At 43.1% G+C, this 15690-nt stretch overlaps 1 protein-coding gene across 2 annotated transcripts in view; it reads right to left on the reverse strand.

The window, feature by feature from the left end:
- Nucleotides 1-920: 920 nt before the first annotated feature.
- The window catches only part of RSF1 (remodeling and spacing factor 1), a 61154-nt gene continuing 46384 nt past the window's right edge, over nucleotides 921-15690 (reverse strand). The window contains exons 14-15 of one of the 2 annotated variants that reach the window (XM_025193885.1): nucleotides 14887-15078; nucleotides 921-1009 (exon numbers count right to left, since the gene is read on the reverse strand). In XM_025193885.1, coding sequence (XP_025049670.1) covers nucleotides 945-1009; nucleotides 14887-15078 — 257 coding nt within the window. In that variant the 3' untranslated portion in view covers nucleotides 921-944. Of the gene's footprint in view, nucleotides 1010-7855; nucleotides 13190-14886; nucleotides 15079-15690 lie in introns of those variants that run through there. The other variant, XM_014526692.2, reaches the window with a different exon arrangement.

Below are 15690 nucleotides of genomic sequence, written 5' to 3' on the forward strand. Positions count from 1 at the left end.
CCAGACAGCTGACAGCCCTGCCGCAGGGAGGAGCGCCCATCTCCCGTGTTTGGCTACGTCTCCTCTCTGAAGGAAACGATGCCGGCGGAGGTGACAGCCTTGTGGGGACAGGAGAGGGAAGGGGAGCAGGCCTTGCCACCCCCTTTCCGACGCTCCTGGATTTTGCCATGCCAGTGCCCGCTTTTCCCCTCCCAAATGTTCAGCTATATCCCAGTGAGACTAGTGACTCCCTCAAGCGGGATGGATAGCCTGACTTTGAAAACTTGCTCCTGGATCAGCACCTGGCAGCATCTGACTATGGTCTGTTCATAAACTTGGCAATTGGACCAGCCCTTACGTTGAGTAGCTGTGGTCCGTTTCAGGGCTGCTAACAGCTGTCTGTGGATCAGCCAGGGCTGTCTCAGATGTTGCTGCCTAAAAGGTGACTGCTGTATTCCCAGAGTTTGTAAGGATGGAGGATGCAGATGTGGGGAATGTAGCAACCACTACTGCTTCTGGTTCCTTTACTCTGCCCTTCCTCTCCTGGTCCCAATCAGACACAAATAGAAAATAAAGGAATTACAAAATTGTGATCCATAGGTGAAGTGCATGGGCTGGACACAAATACATGCCTCCTTCAGCCGCTAGAGAGGCAACTGTCCTAGGCATTGTCACTCTTTGGCATATCTGTTCAACTCTTTAAATCATCACATTGCATCCAGGAAGAGCACGCACCAACTGCAGATGCTTCCTCTGCCTGACGAAGGGTATTTATACCTGAAAGCTTGCAAAGATGATTTTTTTTCCAACTATTTGAGTTGGTCTAATAAAAGATATCAGATTTACACAAAAAAACCTTGTCTCTCCATTAAAAGAGGAGGCATTTCACTTGAAAAAATCCATTTCCTTGTGAGCTGTGTTTGGCAGAGTCTCGTGCAAGCCGCTCCAGCCTAAGGTCCCAGTACTCATCCCATCTGTGTTTCAAGAGCCTGTGTCTTCAGCAGTTTTGCTGTCTTAAAATGCTCACCATCTAGAAAACAAAAGCAAATAGAAGCATTAAGGTGATCACCAGGTTCAGATAAGAGAACTCATTAGACTCAACTCACCTTCCTGGACAGCGCTGAAAGTTTAATGGGCTGTAGCCCTCACTATGAAAGGCAGCAAAGATAAGAAAAAAAGCATGAGAGCTATTCAGTAACCATCGCCCAATCCACTACACTGGATTTTGGCTGCATGCGCAGAATTCCACATTGAGCTAAAGGGAGAAAAAGCAGAGTCACAAATAACAATTGCTAATTCTCTGCTTGACTTTCTCTCTGATGAGGATGTGGTGGCCTCATGAGAAAGGGGTTCGAAGGCCTGGGACCAGATTCTACTGCAGACGTGGCTACATCGCAAGCGACTGCCAGTTAAGATCAGTCAGTTGCTGGCAGTCTCAGGACAGATATCTAACGTTGCAAGAGTGGGAACATTAGCCTACCCTCCTAGACCCTGGTTCTGTGCATATCCTTGGTCTAACTGCACTTTTTTAGCTACAAGTCTCTATTGTAGATGTGCGGCATTGGTGGAAAAGGAGGCTTTGTATTTAAGCGCCAACACAACAATCCATAACATCCAGGAAGCTACATCAGTGCAGATTTCTCTTGCTGAGACAAGTTCCTCGAGGTGACCCTTTTACACTGCCCGAGAACAGGAGTAATGCAGCATGCTACTATGAGGCAGTTGTGCTAAGAGATGGGTATTTTAAAAGGGTCAAGATGGATACAACTGCACCTCTAATGTCTCCTACCTTGATATATTTGTCTTTTTTTCCTTATACTCCTGGTTAGCAATGGGTTAAGCCATTTTTCTTTGAGGAAAAGGAGCCAGTTGAGGAAATTAATTCCCCACATACAAGAGGAGGGAGGGAGTTGGAACCACCAAGTCATACTTTAGACTTTTTGAAGTTAATAAGGTCAATGCAGCCTTGTTCCAATTAAAAGTCTGTCCTGCACACAAAGCAACTCCATGCTTTCAAGTTTAACTTAGAAACAAATCTTCCCGTTATAACTTGATAACTGATACGATCTTTGAACTTTTTTAGCCCTCACAAAACCCACAGAAGATTCAAGTAACCACAAAGGGGACAATAAGGATTACATTCGCTAAAAGTGCTAAAATAAAATTTGCACTGATAAACGTTTTATAATTGGGTATTTGCATTGAACCCAGCAAGGACAAGAATTGAGGCTGCTCTGGGGCCCAACTGTAGGTTTCCCCTCTGTTATAAGGCCATACAACTTTTATGGCTTCTTAGGAAGGAAAAAGGATTTATAGATCAGAGCCACAGGGTTCTTCTTCTGTTGTCCATTTCTGGCTTCAATTATTCAAATCATTGCTCAGGCAAAGAATTCCCTAGGTGGCAGGTGCTGGGACTGTCACTGGGCAGTGGTACTTCAGTATGGCTGGGCACAATTCACATGAATGAAAGTTTACAGGATCGTGCTGATACAGGACAAGAGGGAGCCGAGGACTGGCTCTATACTCAGGCTTGCTTCTCTCCAGTTGTGCCTAGCTAATACCAAGTGTTTGCCCAACAAACTTAAACTGTGCTTTCCACTTGCTACAATGATCCACAGCAGACCGGGCAAGATCAAGCACGAGCACATCATAAATATTATCACTCACCGTGGATCACAAGCTGGAAGAAAGGACAACACTGTTTTATAGTCTGACCTGCCTCTCGTCTCAATATCCAGACAGCCCTTCCCACTGTCTCTGCAATTATTGAGGAAAACTGCAACACAGTCCATTGAACTTTTAGAAAAAGGGAAGGTTTTTATTAAGGAAAAGCCCACAGTGGATTATTATGCAGTACAGCAAGTTGTATTACCTTAAAGTGCATGCTCCTTAGGGACTGAGGTATTTATTTTTGTTGTGCCATAGATTTTTGTGCAGAGCTTGCACGCGCTTTGCAAAAAGCAGCATAGTGGAAAGTTGGTTGGGGACTGAGAGGATGAGTTATGCATCTGATACAGACAGTGAAGATTTTTGCCACTAGAGAGGGGAGAAAATCCCCAGCTTCTTTTTCCCCTTAAAAGCCAGATGCCCCACTCCCAAATATCAAATACTGGATTTTACAAGGCCAGGTAAGGCATTACACTTTTCCTTCTAAATGAAGCAGAGAAATAGACAATGTTGACAATGCAGTTGACCACCACTAGGTTTCAGAGTCACCACATAATGAGATAGTAGAAGTTTACACATCTCAAAACAGTCACTTCAAGCTTCCTGGACATTCAGTAATTATACATAATACAGTAGTTGTTGGTGATCAGTATTTCTTCAGTCGTAAAAGCTAGAAACAGATATCGGGTTCTTTGTTTTAAATGCAAGCTTAGATTCTGCAGCGAGGGAATGGACTCCACAGAAATGTCCTAGCATCAAAGAATAACCCAGCAACTGGACTAAAAAAAAATCCCCAAGCTGGAAAGAAATCAGGTTCTGAGAGACTTCACGGGTGAGCACTGAGAGCAGTCGCCCTCCAAATCCAGCCCCCACCTCCTTCCATGGCTTGAGCAGTTTCCTGGTTGGCCACTACATTTCTTCTCTTGACGGTTTTTACTGCCTTTTGTCATAAGCACACAGCAGAGCAGGTATCACAGACAGGCTGTGCACACATTTCTGTTTAGACTCATCCACTGGGCTGTTTTAAGTTCTGAGGTCGAATTACACCTATGAATTTATGCTGGTATAAGACGAGGCCTTTCCAGTTGCTGTCAACATTTGGTAACATGGATCACAGCTATGTAGCCATAGCTTACAAGTAATATCACACCCAGCAAGACTCTTCTCAGCACAAGACTGAGGTTTTCACAGAATCACAGCAAATGAGGGTTGGCAGGGAGCTCAGGAGGTCACAGCTAGTCCAGCCTCTTGCTCAAGGCAGGACTATCCCCAACTAGATCATCCCAGCCAAAGCTGTGTTTAGCCTGGTCTTAAAAACCTTCAAGGATGGAGTCCACCACCTCACTGGGTAACTTGTTCCAGTGTTTTACTACTCTCCTAGTAAGAAAGTTTTTCCTAATATCTAACCTCAACTTCCCTTTGCTCTTTGTTCTGTCATCTGCCACCAATGAGAACAGTCCAGCTCCATCCTCTTTGGAACCATCCTTCAGGTAGTTGAAGGCTGCTATTAAATCCCCTCTCGGTCTTCTCTTCCTTAGACTAAATAAGTCCAGTTCCCTCAGCCTCTCTTTAGAAGTCATGTCCCCCAGTCCCCTAGCCATTTTTGTTGCCCTCTGCTGGACTCTCTCCAATTTGTTCATATTCTTTCTGCAGTGGAGGGGGCGGGGATGGAGCAAAACTGGACACAGTACACCAGATATGGCCTCGCCAGTGCAGAATAGAGGAGAACAGTAATTTCCCTCAATCTACCAGCAACACTCCAACCAATGCAGCCCCATATGTCATTAGCCTCCTTTGCAACAACGGCACACTGCTGGCTCATACCCATCTTATTGTCCACTGTCGCCCCCAGGTCCTCATCTGCAGAGTTGCTGCCCAGCCAGTCACCCCCAGCCTGCACCGGTGCATGGGATTGCTCTGTCCTAAGTGCAGGACTTTGCACTTGTCTGTTGAACATCAAGATTTCTTTTGGCCCAATCCTCCAATTTGCTGAAGTCTTTCCGAACCCTAGCCATATTCTCCAGTGTATCTACTACTTCCCCCAGCTTGGTGTCATCTGCAGACTTGCTGAGGGTGCACGCCATCCCATCTTCCAGATTGTTAATGTAAACATTGAATAAAACTAGCCCCAGGGCACCCCACTTGATACCAGCTGCCAACTAGACATTGAGCCATTGACTACTATCCTTTGAGCCCAACAATCCAGCTAGTTTTCTACCCACTTTAGAGTCCATTCATCCAACCCGTGTCTTTAGCTTGCTGGCAAGAATGTTGTGGGAGACCGTCAGGCGAGCGTACCAATCCACGGCATGAGTCGAGGTGCATATGGGCTGAGCCACTACTATTACTACCAACGAGCCGCACCGCTAGGATAACACAAAATTATATATTAACATTATAGAAAGAATACAGGGACCTTCTTGCCAAAGACCAGTTAAGATGAACAGAGATGACTTCAAGTTTCTTCACCGTCACCAACAGCCAGTCAAAGAGAAAACCCCATGGGTTGAGCTGCCGTAAAAACAAATCACCAGGACTGGTTACCAGTTCATCCTGTAGCCAGATTAATGTTTCTTTCCCAGGCTGGCACGGCCTGCACCAGCCATTTCCAGTTGCCTCCGTCCAAGTTCTGTCTGGTTCTTTAGCTGCCGTAATCATTAAAAATCAACGTGCTTCTCAGACACACAGTATACTTTGTACATTGAGTTATTTAAATGTTTTTATTATGACAATTTACATGTCATATTTATATGAAAGAAATGACAGTAGATATTATAACAAAAACATTATGAAAGAAAAAGTTACACAATTAGGCCTACAAGCTATAAAATGGCTTCAGGCCCAGCTTATACACAAAGAGTTCTGACCAGACTGTAGTGAGAGACAACATTGAACATTTCATTAACAAAAATATTGGCACCAGCCTTAACATTTTTTTTTACTTAATTTACAAGGAATACAGTATTTAAACAGTTGTGTACTGCAAATCTAAAAACAGGAGCTGTTATTAAACTGCAGTTAACCCTTTGAGCACTGAGGCCACCATGACTTCCATTTTAAAAAGTGTTGAACGCATCATGTGTTCCATGCATGTGAGATCAGCAGTGGGGGGGAAACCAGCGAAAGCACCACCCATCCAATGTGCAACAAGAATCCAGTTTTTCCAGCACACTTCCTCATCCACACACACAGTGCATGACCCTCAGTCCTCCCCCCTCAACATTTTAGCAAGTCATGATTTCAGAGAGATTAAAAAAAAAAATCATCATCATAAAGGTTCAGGACTCAAGCAAGGCAAGAGCTAAATTCTACGAAGAGCTAAATTTTTGGGACTTTACCATGTTACCTTTGAAGAGAAAGAAAATAAGAATGAGGCCATATATGAATGTGAACTCTTAAGGAATTGTAAGTTTTCTCTGCAAACATTTAAACAGCACACAGGCCTAAGACCCAAACCTGTATTTCATGTAAGCACATTTTAAATTTTCAGAAGCCTTATTGGGCTATTTTGACCTGGTTCTCACTGAGTACTGGGTAACAGCCATTCTGCTAGCAAGTAATCTGTTCTATATTTGCTGGGACAGAGCGTACAGACACGAACATCAGGTATAACGCACAGGATCTGTCTCTCTCTGAGAGCAATCATACAACAAAACAGGGACATTAAACTTTATGAATCAGGCAAATACCATAGGAGAGCTGCTACGTGCATCTTTTAAAGGAGGGCTGTGAAACACTGGTGAATTGCATTGGCATTTACAGAAATCATATTCATATAAGGGTTTTTTGTTTTGTTTTGGTTTTTTTTTTGGGGGGGGGGGGAAGAGGGAGGAAGTACCATTTCAATTAATAGAGTATAAGAATAAGATACTGTACAAGATTTAAGAGTCCATGTCATGAGTATGAAATAGAAAACAAATGAAGGCATATAGATTTATGATCTGACTTCCTTTCCTATCACATTACCTTGAGTAGTAGATTAGTATCTATTCAGGACCTTACATTGCTATAGCTAATACATGGTGCACTGCTACTAGGCCTATTACATGGTTTAGTAGAACAGCTTTATGCCTGTTGAACCACTTACGTTATGCTCTGACAGACTAACCTACGCATCACTGATCAGTTCACCTGCTTGGGTTGTAACACAAGCAATAAAGATCAGAGCAACAGTGTCACCTCCACCAGAGTGCCCCAAAGCCAAACACTGTTGCAGCATTTTATGTACCGATCCAAAATGTCCCCATCACTGCAGTGCATACCTGCCCCCTCCCCTTCCAGAAGTTTTTATGCAGCCTGAGGATAAAGGTGAAGTGAAGAGGGTCTTGGGATCATCTTCAACTGACACCACTGATTTGAAGCCCGGTCAGTTTTGAGGAGTGCCTCAGTGGTCTCAGGTACAACTACATGTGTTTGAGTCCTCTCCTGCCACACTGTACTTTTGCAATCATGTTTCTCTCTTGAATCCGCTCACCCCTACTCCTCAATGCTCTTTTAGGGATCCACTTACACGGGGAAAGTAACTCTGTCTATGCTTGGGGAACCATAGAGATTGATTATACACAAAGTGCTCTCCAGTGCACAAGGTAAACTGAAAAAAACCCAGCAACAGCAGTTCCCATCAGTAACCCTTGGGGGGGCCTGTAGCAATAGCAGGTACATTTGCAGAACCCAAGTGCCTTCACTAAGTACGTGGCCTCTTTGACTGCATTGCTTTGGCCCCCACTACAAAATGGTAATGAGAAATCCGGGTGTTCGTACATTTTTTAGCTGTATTTATGTCTCGAGCCTCTCACGTGTTTATTTGTACATACTCATCATCTACTTTAGAGGGGTCTATTTCTTCCTTCAGAAGCTGTACATGAGTTTTAAATGTCATTCTAAGCAATATAAATCTCTCGCAATGTACAAAATAAGTTAAATTACTCTGCAGTGTCAGGGCAATTATTTCAACTCCCAGGCAAACTTGGTTTCTGCTGTTTGGACTTCTCCCATTCAAACAGGCAGTTCTGCTAGACTAAGAGCTTAACAAGCAACTTGTTTTCAAAAGTGACCAGTGCTTCTCAGTGGGCACGTCTACACGTGCATTAATCCACCCTGGTTACTGCGCATTAAGTTTAATAACAGGTACCAACTAAATGCACAGTAACCAGTGCTACTGCACAGTAGCACCTGCACACACCTTTTAAGTGATGTTGATGTGTGGTAGACTAATTCTACTGCGCATTAGCACAACTACACAGCTTTTGCTGTGATGTGCTAATGCGCAGTAGAATTAGTCTACTGAGCATTTAGCATCTTGTGTAGATGCACCGTGTCTCCTATCCTGGGTGTCCAGTGTGAGGCTCCTTGGAGGGGTCCAATCTCCAGCAAGTGGGTGCTCTGCCATTTCTGAAGTCAACTGCCTTTATGCATCTCGGATCAAATACCCAGAACCAGAGGCATCCAAAATCATTAGTCATTTTTGAAAAATTAGTTCCATACATATGACCAAAGTGAGCTCAATGAACATTAAGGCTTCTCTCTGATAACTTCTCCTTTCCTGGCTTCCATGACTTAAGAACCACATCCCATAGCCTCACTCAAGAAAAGGGTGCAAGTCACAAGGTAAGATCAGCACCAAGTATCTCCTGGATTGTACCAAGAAATTGGAGTGCGAGTCCATACACCCTTATGCCAATGAGTATCTCGATGACTTCCCCAGAAGCAGTCCCCTATGGAAGGGACCGGGCTTTTCCACAAGAATTACTGGGGCTCACCCCACCAATTTCTTCAATGGAGGTTTGTTGCTGCTAGAAGGAGGTAAGGTTTTATATTTTGATATATCCATTTAAAAGGTTTTATTTACCCAATGAACTGGACGTATTCTGATAGAGAAACATCGCTAGGACACCCACTGCATCTTACACATCAATAACACACATCTGTGAACATTTATTTTGGGCCAAGCTTTCCTGTTGAAGAGCATTCAAGGCCAAGTGGGAAGAGCCTGAAGACAGAGCTCTATAATGGATCTGGATAGTAATGTAGTTCAAATGATAAATGTTAAGATAAATCATAAATATTGTACCACAACCATGCAAAGGTTATGGGGGGAGGGTTTTGCCCCTTTTATGAACATCTATGTTGCTGTGACATTCTTTGAATAACAAGGTGTCCCTGTGAGGAGTTCAGATATAGGAAATGGAAAAAGAGAAGCCGAGCTAAACAGTTAGATCAAATTAGCATAAAAGCAACTGAGGCACCTTAAGTAAGCTTTGAAGAAGGTGATATACCTGATAAACACATGATTCAGAAAAAAAAATCCCTGTTCTTATGTGCCATCAGAACAGAGCAAGCTTTGGATGCAGGATCAGGAAGGCATGTTTGTGTTGGCATGTGAGTTAATGGCCGCAGTTCTGAACTATCAGATGCTCCAAGAGATAAACTGTTTAGCACTGATCTTCCTATAATTATCATTGAACCAAGAGATGCCACCTGCCTCTAAATTTGTATTTTTTTTAACAGACAAGTCTTATATTATGAGTTTGGTTAGTTTATTGCATCACATCCTTTTAGCATGAAGTAAAGCCACAGTGCACTTAAGTCCTCAATGCCCATACCGGCTGTTTGCAAGCCAGCAAATACCAGTCTCTCATCCTTGTGATATGGATTAAAAATTGCCACCCCCACCCCTGCTCCCTTAATTTATAGCCCACCCCCCCAAACCCACTTAAAACCCAAATTGCACTTTAAAATCAACTAACTTACCACTCAGCTCTGCTCTAAAACAGTGTTCAATTAAAAACAAATGCCGTATGCCAGCTGTTAGTAACATCCTGATGCATGTCAGTTTGTGCAATAATTTGATTACTTATAGGACTCATGTCTGCTGATTTCTTTTCTATTTAGCTGGCTGGTTAAAAACCCTCAAGGCCAGTTTCCATGTTGATTGTAAAGCTGTTTGATCTTGCGATTCTTAAACTGAAGTGAAGGGGAGCAATCATTGTGGAGCAATCCAAAGGCACTGCTCTTCAGTCCTGACTGATTACAGTAGGACGTGATCTGGTGTGGCTACCCGTACAATGCACCATTATTCTGGTCTGCGCTCATGGGGACTGCAGACTTCCAAGGGGGTGTTATATATTTCCCATTAAACAGAACATCTTCACAACAGGAGGGGGAAAATTCAGGCCCCCTCTTTAAGCCAAATTCTGCAGGATTTAATTGGACAAGATTCCCACTGCTATGCAAGGGAGCCCTAGAAACCTTCAAATCAACCAGAAAGGCTGATTTATAAAAGGGCTGCATGAGCAATCAGACTCAAGAACAGTATTACAGTCTGCACACACTGTCTCCTGCTTCACGGCTAAGGCATTAGTACCAATTGACCTTTTTAACATCTTTTTGCTTTCACACCACTCCCATGAGTAAGAGCCAGCATCCGATTTTCTTCCTAGGTACTGTATCCAATCCTTCCACCTCTTCTGCATTTTTACTACATTTAAAGGACTTGCCCACTAAATAGCTGAAAGTCAGCGTGAACTCTACAAACAAGACTGTTTGCTACTGCACTGATCAGATGTCAAAAGGCAAAGTCAAGCAGTGAAAGGGTTATGGCACTGCCCAAACAACTGAAAAATCATGGCCGCACAGAATGCTGCTACACGTGATTAGCCAGTTTGCACTGCAAATAGCAAACACGTTCAGCAATGACTAAAACTGGAGAAAGGAAGCCAGTGGTCTGGCTTGTTTTAAGATGCATGGATGTTAGAAATGTAGGTGGGCTACATTTATGCATCATCTAAGCAAAGGGAAAAAACCCATATACAGTAGCTTAAAATGCTACATAAGCTTTAAGAACACTTTCTAAACTTCTGTGGCTTTTCACTACCCTGTTTTTTAACATCTGATAATGAAATGCGTTAACCTGTTAGCAAGTTGATATGATGGGAAAAAGCACTGCGTTTAATTCAAATCGAACAAACTCTCATTTAGAAACTGAATTTTTTTAAAATTTTTTTAGGTCTGAAACCTGGCTTAGCACAGCAAATAATGATTCGGTCCAAACCTTTTTGCAATGCTGACGATTCTAGTTTTATAGAAGGATAAATGCACCGCTCGATTTCAAATGAATAATATGAATGGAGTGGGTCCTACAGAACTCGCATGGAAAAGGAGGGAAACAAAAACAGCAACAAAAACAAGACTTTCAAGGCGAGAAGGTAAGTTTTTTTGGATCTAGGTTTTCTAGAGAGGTATTTTGTAAAGGCCTAATGCCAGTTTTATTACAATAAAACAGAAGTGCTTAACTACTGACTGACTAGGAAATACAATATTATGTTGGGGAGCTGGGTGGGGCAGGGAAGGAGAACTCACTCCTTGGTGCCAGCAGCAAATCTGGTGCATCCATTGCCGGCAATGGACATAACACCAGACAAAAATTCCAAATCTCAGAGCAAAAGGATTAACAGATGTGACCTCATTGGATTTCAATGTTTGGCAGATGGGTTTGAGCCGTCTCTGTGCTGCAACATGTTCAAGCACCGCAGCCTGCATCTTATTGTAGAGTGAAGAGAAAGCCAATTTTTACCACAAACAACCTGCACCTCTGCTGTTCATTATGTGCTGCGTAAGCTGTCCAGGATTTTTAAAGTCTCTACACTTGAATACAAGCACATGTCACTGCACGTCCACTCCAAAGTTGATCGGCCCTTGGAATTAAGTGTTTTCTCCCAGAAATACTGCCTTCTTGAAATCAGCTGGTCACGTGACAATTATTAAAATGTATATTAAGAAAATTCTAATGGCCAAAGGCCAACACTACATTCAAAACCTGCTAATACATCCAGGCAGATAAGTAAATCAAAACAAACACACGCACACACCCAAAACAGAAAACCTCCAAAAGGAAAACTGCTCCATTTGTTTACTTCAATTTGAAGTAGATATTTAGGACATGAATGGACCAGTCAAGGTTTATTTGAAAATCCCCCCATCATCAGATGTGTCGTAATCCTGTGGTCAATGCAGTATGTACAAACATATTCCATTCCAAATACTTGGACAGATAAAACTCAAAAGGCCAGGCAGTTACTTGTTCTGTTGCCTGCAAAAGCGCACAGCACCCCAATGAAGCTATTCCCTTTACAGACAAACATCCTTTCGATATTTCCTTCCATCAGACACCGTATGTGACAAGCCATCTAATGGACTACGTGTGGAAAAGCTTTGTAAATGCATTGCTAGCACGTTTCAACTGTCAAAACTTCATTACAGTACACTTTACTGTACAAACACTTTAAAGGATGTTTATTAGGAAACTGCAAGTCATAATGGATACTAGAGTTGGTGTTCATGGTACTTTCTTGGCCTCTAACCGTGGTTGCCTCCGGTATTAAATCAAACTGCTTTCATGAAGGTGATTTACTAAAACGAGCTATGGTATGTTAATTTACAACTCACAAGATGAACAGTACAGATGTTAATGCTGAACCTGTCTGTTAAACTGTAATCTAAGTTGTGAACATTTAAATAGAATATATATCTCATATGAAAAAGCTAAAGCACAAGTGCTTCCAGGACCCCTCCCTCCCCGCTAGCCCTGCCCCGTTACACTTTGGGCCCTGATGGGTTTGGAATGCTTTCTTAGGCCACCCGTTGCCACAAATTTGTATGCCCTCAGGAAATATAAAGTCAAAAATATACAAATCTCTTGCTGCTGTGACGTTTTGGTGAATGAAATTACCCAGGACCATGGACTTGGAAGGAGAGGGAAAAAAAAAAATTGAGAGGGAATTTACAGCAATTTATCTTCAAAGTTCAAAACTGGTCACTTCACAGAAAGACTGCAGGACTGGTGAAATTCTTGCTTCTAAAAAGTGATACTGTAGTGGAGAATTTTCTAGGAAAAATAAAACAGCTTTTAACAACTGGCCCGCTGGTATGAGCTACCGTGGAATAAATTAGCACAAAAATGGAAGAAAGTCTTATAACTGTTCACTGTTACAGACATAATCAACCAGGTCAGTCACTCTCAAAAGTTCATCTTCCTCTTCCTCTGGACCTACTGCCTCCTGCCCACTCCCTGTCCCATTGGGTGCCAGGCTAGCATTGGCTGTGCTGTCCTTGGGGGCTTGGGTCTTCTCACCTGGTTTGCCAATCAAGTTCTCAATTGTTTTACCTGGGCTTTGTCCATTGGTGGAAGGTAAATCCACTAGGCTGTAGTCCAACGGGCTTTCTACTTTTCCTACATTATCAAAGTCATCTTCATCGTCACTCTCTATCCGGTAGGAGGGCTTCTTGATGCTGTCGTGAGGAGCATGTGGCACCGATAGCTTATGAGCAGGAGCAGGCTTCTCCACGTCATTGTTAGCACTGTCGCAGTTATCTTCATCGTCTGTCTCGATTCGATTCAGCCGCTTGCGGACAGGTCTCCCCTCCTCTTGCTCATCCCCTTCCTCGTCTTCCGAATATTCGTCTGTACTCCGGCTGCGCTTTCGGATCGACCGCTTGGATTTCTTTGCTGGTTCGTCGTCTTCAGAGTTCTTGGACAGGTAGCTCTCTGGAACAAGTAGCAGACTTAAAGCCATTAGCAAATCTGAGGGTAGGCAACAAAGTTACAATTGCGCTTTTTATTTCCCCCATCACTCCTCCCTTCATTCTGCGCTGGGAGGTTTGCTCTTGGATGAAAGCAAGGGCTTTTCCCTGAATAGGGAGAGCCTGGCTTTATCCTTTCAACATTTCTAGCTTCTGATGGCCTGGGTAAGAAGAGTTAGGATAGAAAATCAAACACTATTGGGCCATCATCAGCGAAAAGCATGCTCGCTTCGAGGAAGTGCAACACAGGTCCAAGTAGCCTCTGGTTTATTTGAATAGTCTCTCCTATGGTTCCATAAGAAATTTTGCAGGTAATTATATTTCCAGTGACACTTTTACATACACCATGCATTAACATGCTTTTAGGAAATAGCAACTGTTCTTTTGTGATGAAAAGCTAGTACCATAAATTTCTTATAAAGCAAGTTTTCATACAAAATAGGTATCACTTAGGCACTAGCAAATCAAAAGTCTAGACTTCAAAGGGCTGAAATCGATCATACTACTGAGCTCATTCTTACCAAATGACATCTCTACATCCCATGTGGGGGAAAGGACTAAAAGTTATTTTGTGGGACTGAGTTTATAAAATGCTTCCAGGAACAACCACTAGTTATGGATGCCCAACTGGCCACAAAACACCTGGTTTACAGAAGAGTTGAGTATCCACAGCAGTCAGTTTATTCAGCCAACAGTGTTCAGCACCTCTGAAAGTCAGACCCAAGGTGCCTCATAAATTGGGTACCCGTGAGGCAAGGCACTGAATATTAGCGGCCACTTTTGAAAGCTCTGGCCTTACACTAATACACAGACCACTCACAGATATCACGTTGACTACTACTGAGGCACCGCGTCCTCTGTGAAAAAATGCAACAACTATTTATCTGTGCTAAGCAGCACGCCAGGAGTTTAAAATGGGAGACAAGGAAAGCTTTAATTACAACTACAAGGGGAATGCAGGGGGGCAGAACACAGATACCAAGTTGAATACTACCAGCACTCCAGAAATAACACCAGGATTAATACCCTTATTCTCACCAGCGAAATATTTAATGACTACAAGGGACAGGTCTTTGTGATTTTGCAACTGAATAATAACAAATGCTCCTTTCTTCCAAAACAGTCACCTATCCTACTGCAGGATCCCAACACTCCTGACCAGGTGAAGCAATTTTCTACTAGAAAGTCAGGAGTAATAGAGATTTTGATAAGTACATGTCATAATGCATTGTTATATATTTACAGATGGCTTGAAAAGGATCTATTAGCTCAAGGGTTGGCAATCCCCGGCACAGGTGCCAAAGAGTGGTACACGAAGGTATTTTACTTGGCAAACGTGCCTTGGGGCAGATGACGGGGAAGGAGCTGGGGCTGTGCTGCCACAACAAGAATTGGGCCCTTGCAGCTCCCCCGCTGTCTCCTCCTGGCATGCCAACATCTTGCAAGTCGTTGTTGCGGGTGTTTTGGCACTCTGCCCAAAAACATTGCCGACCCCAGTATTAGCTGTTTGGAAATGTCAAGGAGCTCAGGAAAAAATCTCTGTATGCCTCTGACTAACAGCACCCAATACAGCAGGGCCTTGAATTTGTTACACCCCATATTTTTCTGCTTAGGTAAATGGTCACATCTTTGTCTCTTCAGAGGGTGGAGCGTCCCTCTTACCTTCACTGTCCGAAGTAGAAAGCCTTCGTTTATGAACTCGTCTTAACTCCTTTCCATATCGGACACTTTTCTGTGAGCCATCACTTTCTGAATCCTCCTTATAGTTCACTTGTCTCTTCTGATTCCTCCTGGATCTTCTCCGCCTAGTTTCCAGGTAATCATCGTCACTGTAGTCTGTATAATCACCGCTGTCTGTAAGGAAGGAAAGAAACAACCACGTGCATTATTCTGTTAAAATGAACACACACAGACCCAAACTAGGTGCATGCCACTTTACACAAGATTCAGATTTACCCTAACAGAATGGAGCACTCTTCAGGCACAGGAAGATCTTGACCACCACACCTAAAATGGGATGGTCATTATGATGACCTCTTCCAGGGCCATACTATTCCACTGGCCACCCATTCACTTCTAGCTCAAAACTGCCCCTGTTTCGAAAATCCACTGTGGATTTGCTCCAGTCACTCATGGAAGCCTCTCTCTCCACTCCTCTAGCTCTGGTTTCCTTTTGAATTTTTCATATAATCTCACCCCTACTGATGCAAATGATGCCCTCCCTGCCAGCTGGGACTACTTGCATGAATCTGAGTCAATGGCACATGCTCCTTTCAATTTTCACTGGACAATACTTCTCCCCCTGACACCCCCACTATTTTAATTTAATTATTCAAGCCATTTGGAGACAATACGCGTGAAAAGAAACCAACGGAACAAAACTAAATTGTATGCAAGTGCCAACTTCAGAACATTTTATCTGTAACAGTGAGATCTACCACACAGGTATGGAAATGAAGCTGAACG

The sequence above is a fragment of the Alligator sinensis genome, unplaced genomic scaffold, assembly GCF_000455745.1.
Source record: "Alligator sinensis unplaced genomic scaffold, ASM45574v1 scaffold1255_1, whole genome shotgun sequence".
Classification (NCBI taxonomy): Eukaryota; Metazoa; Chordata; order Crocodylia; family Alligatoridae; genus Alligator; species Alligator sinensis.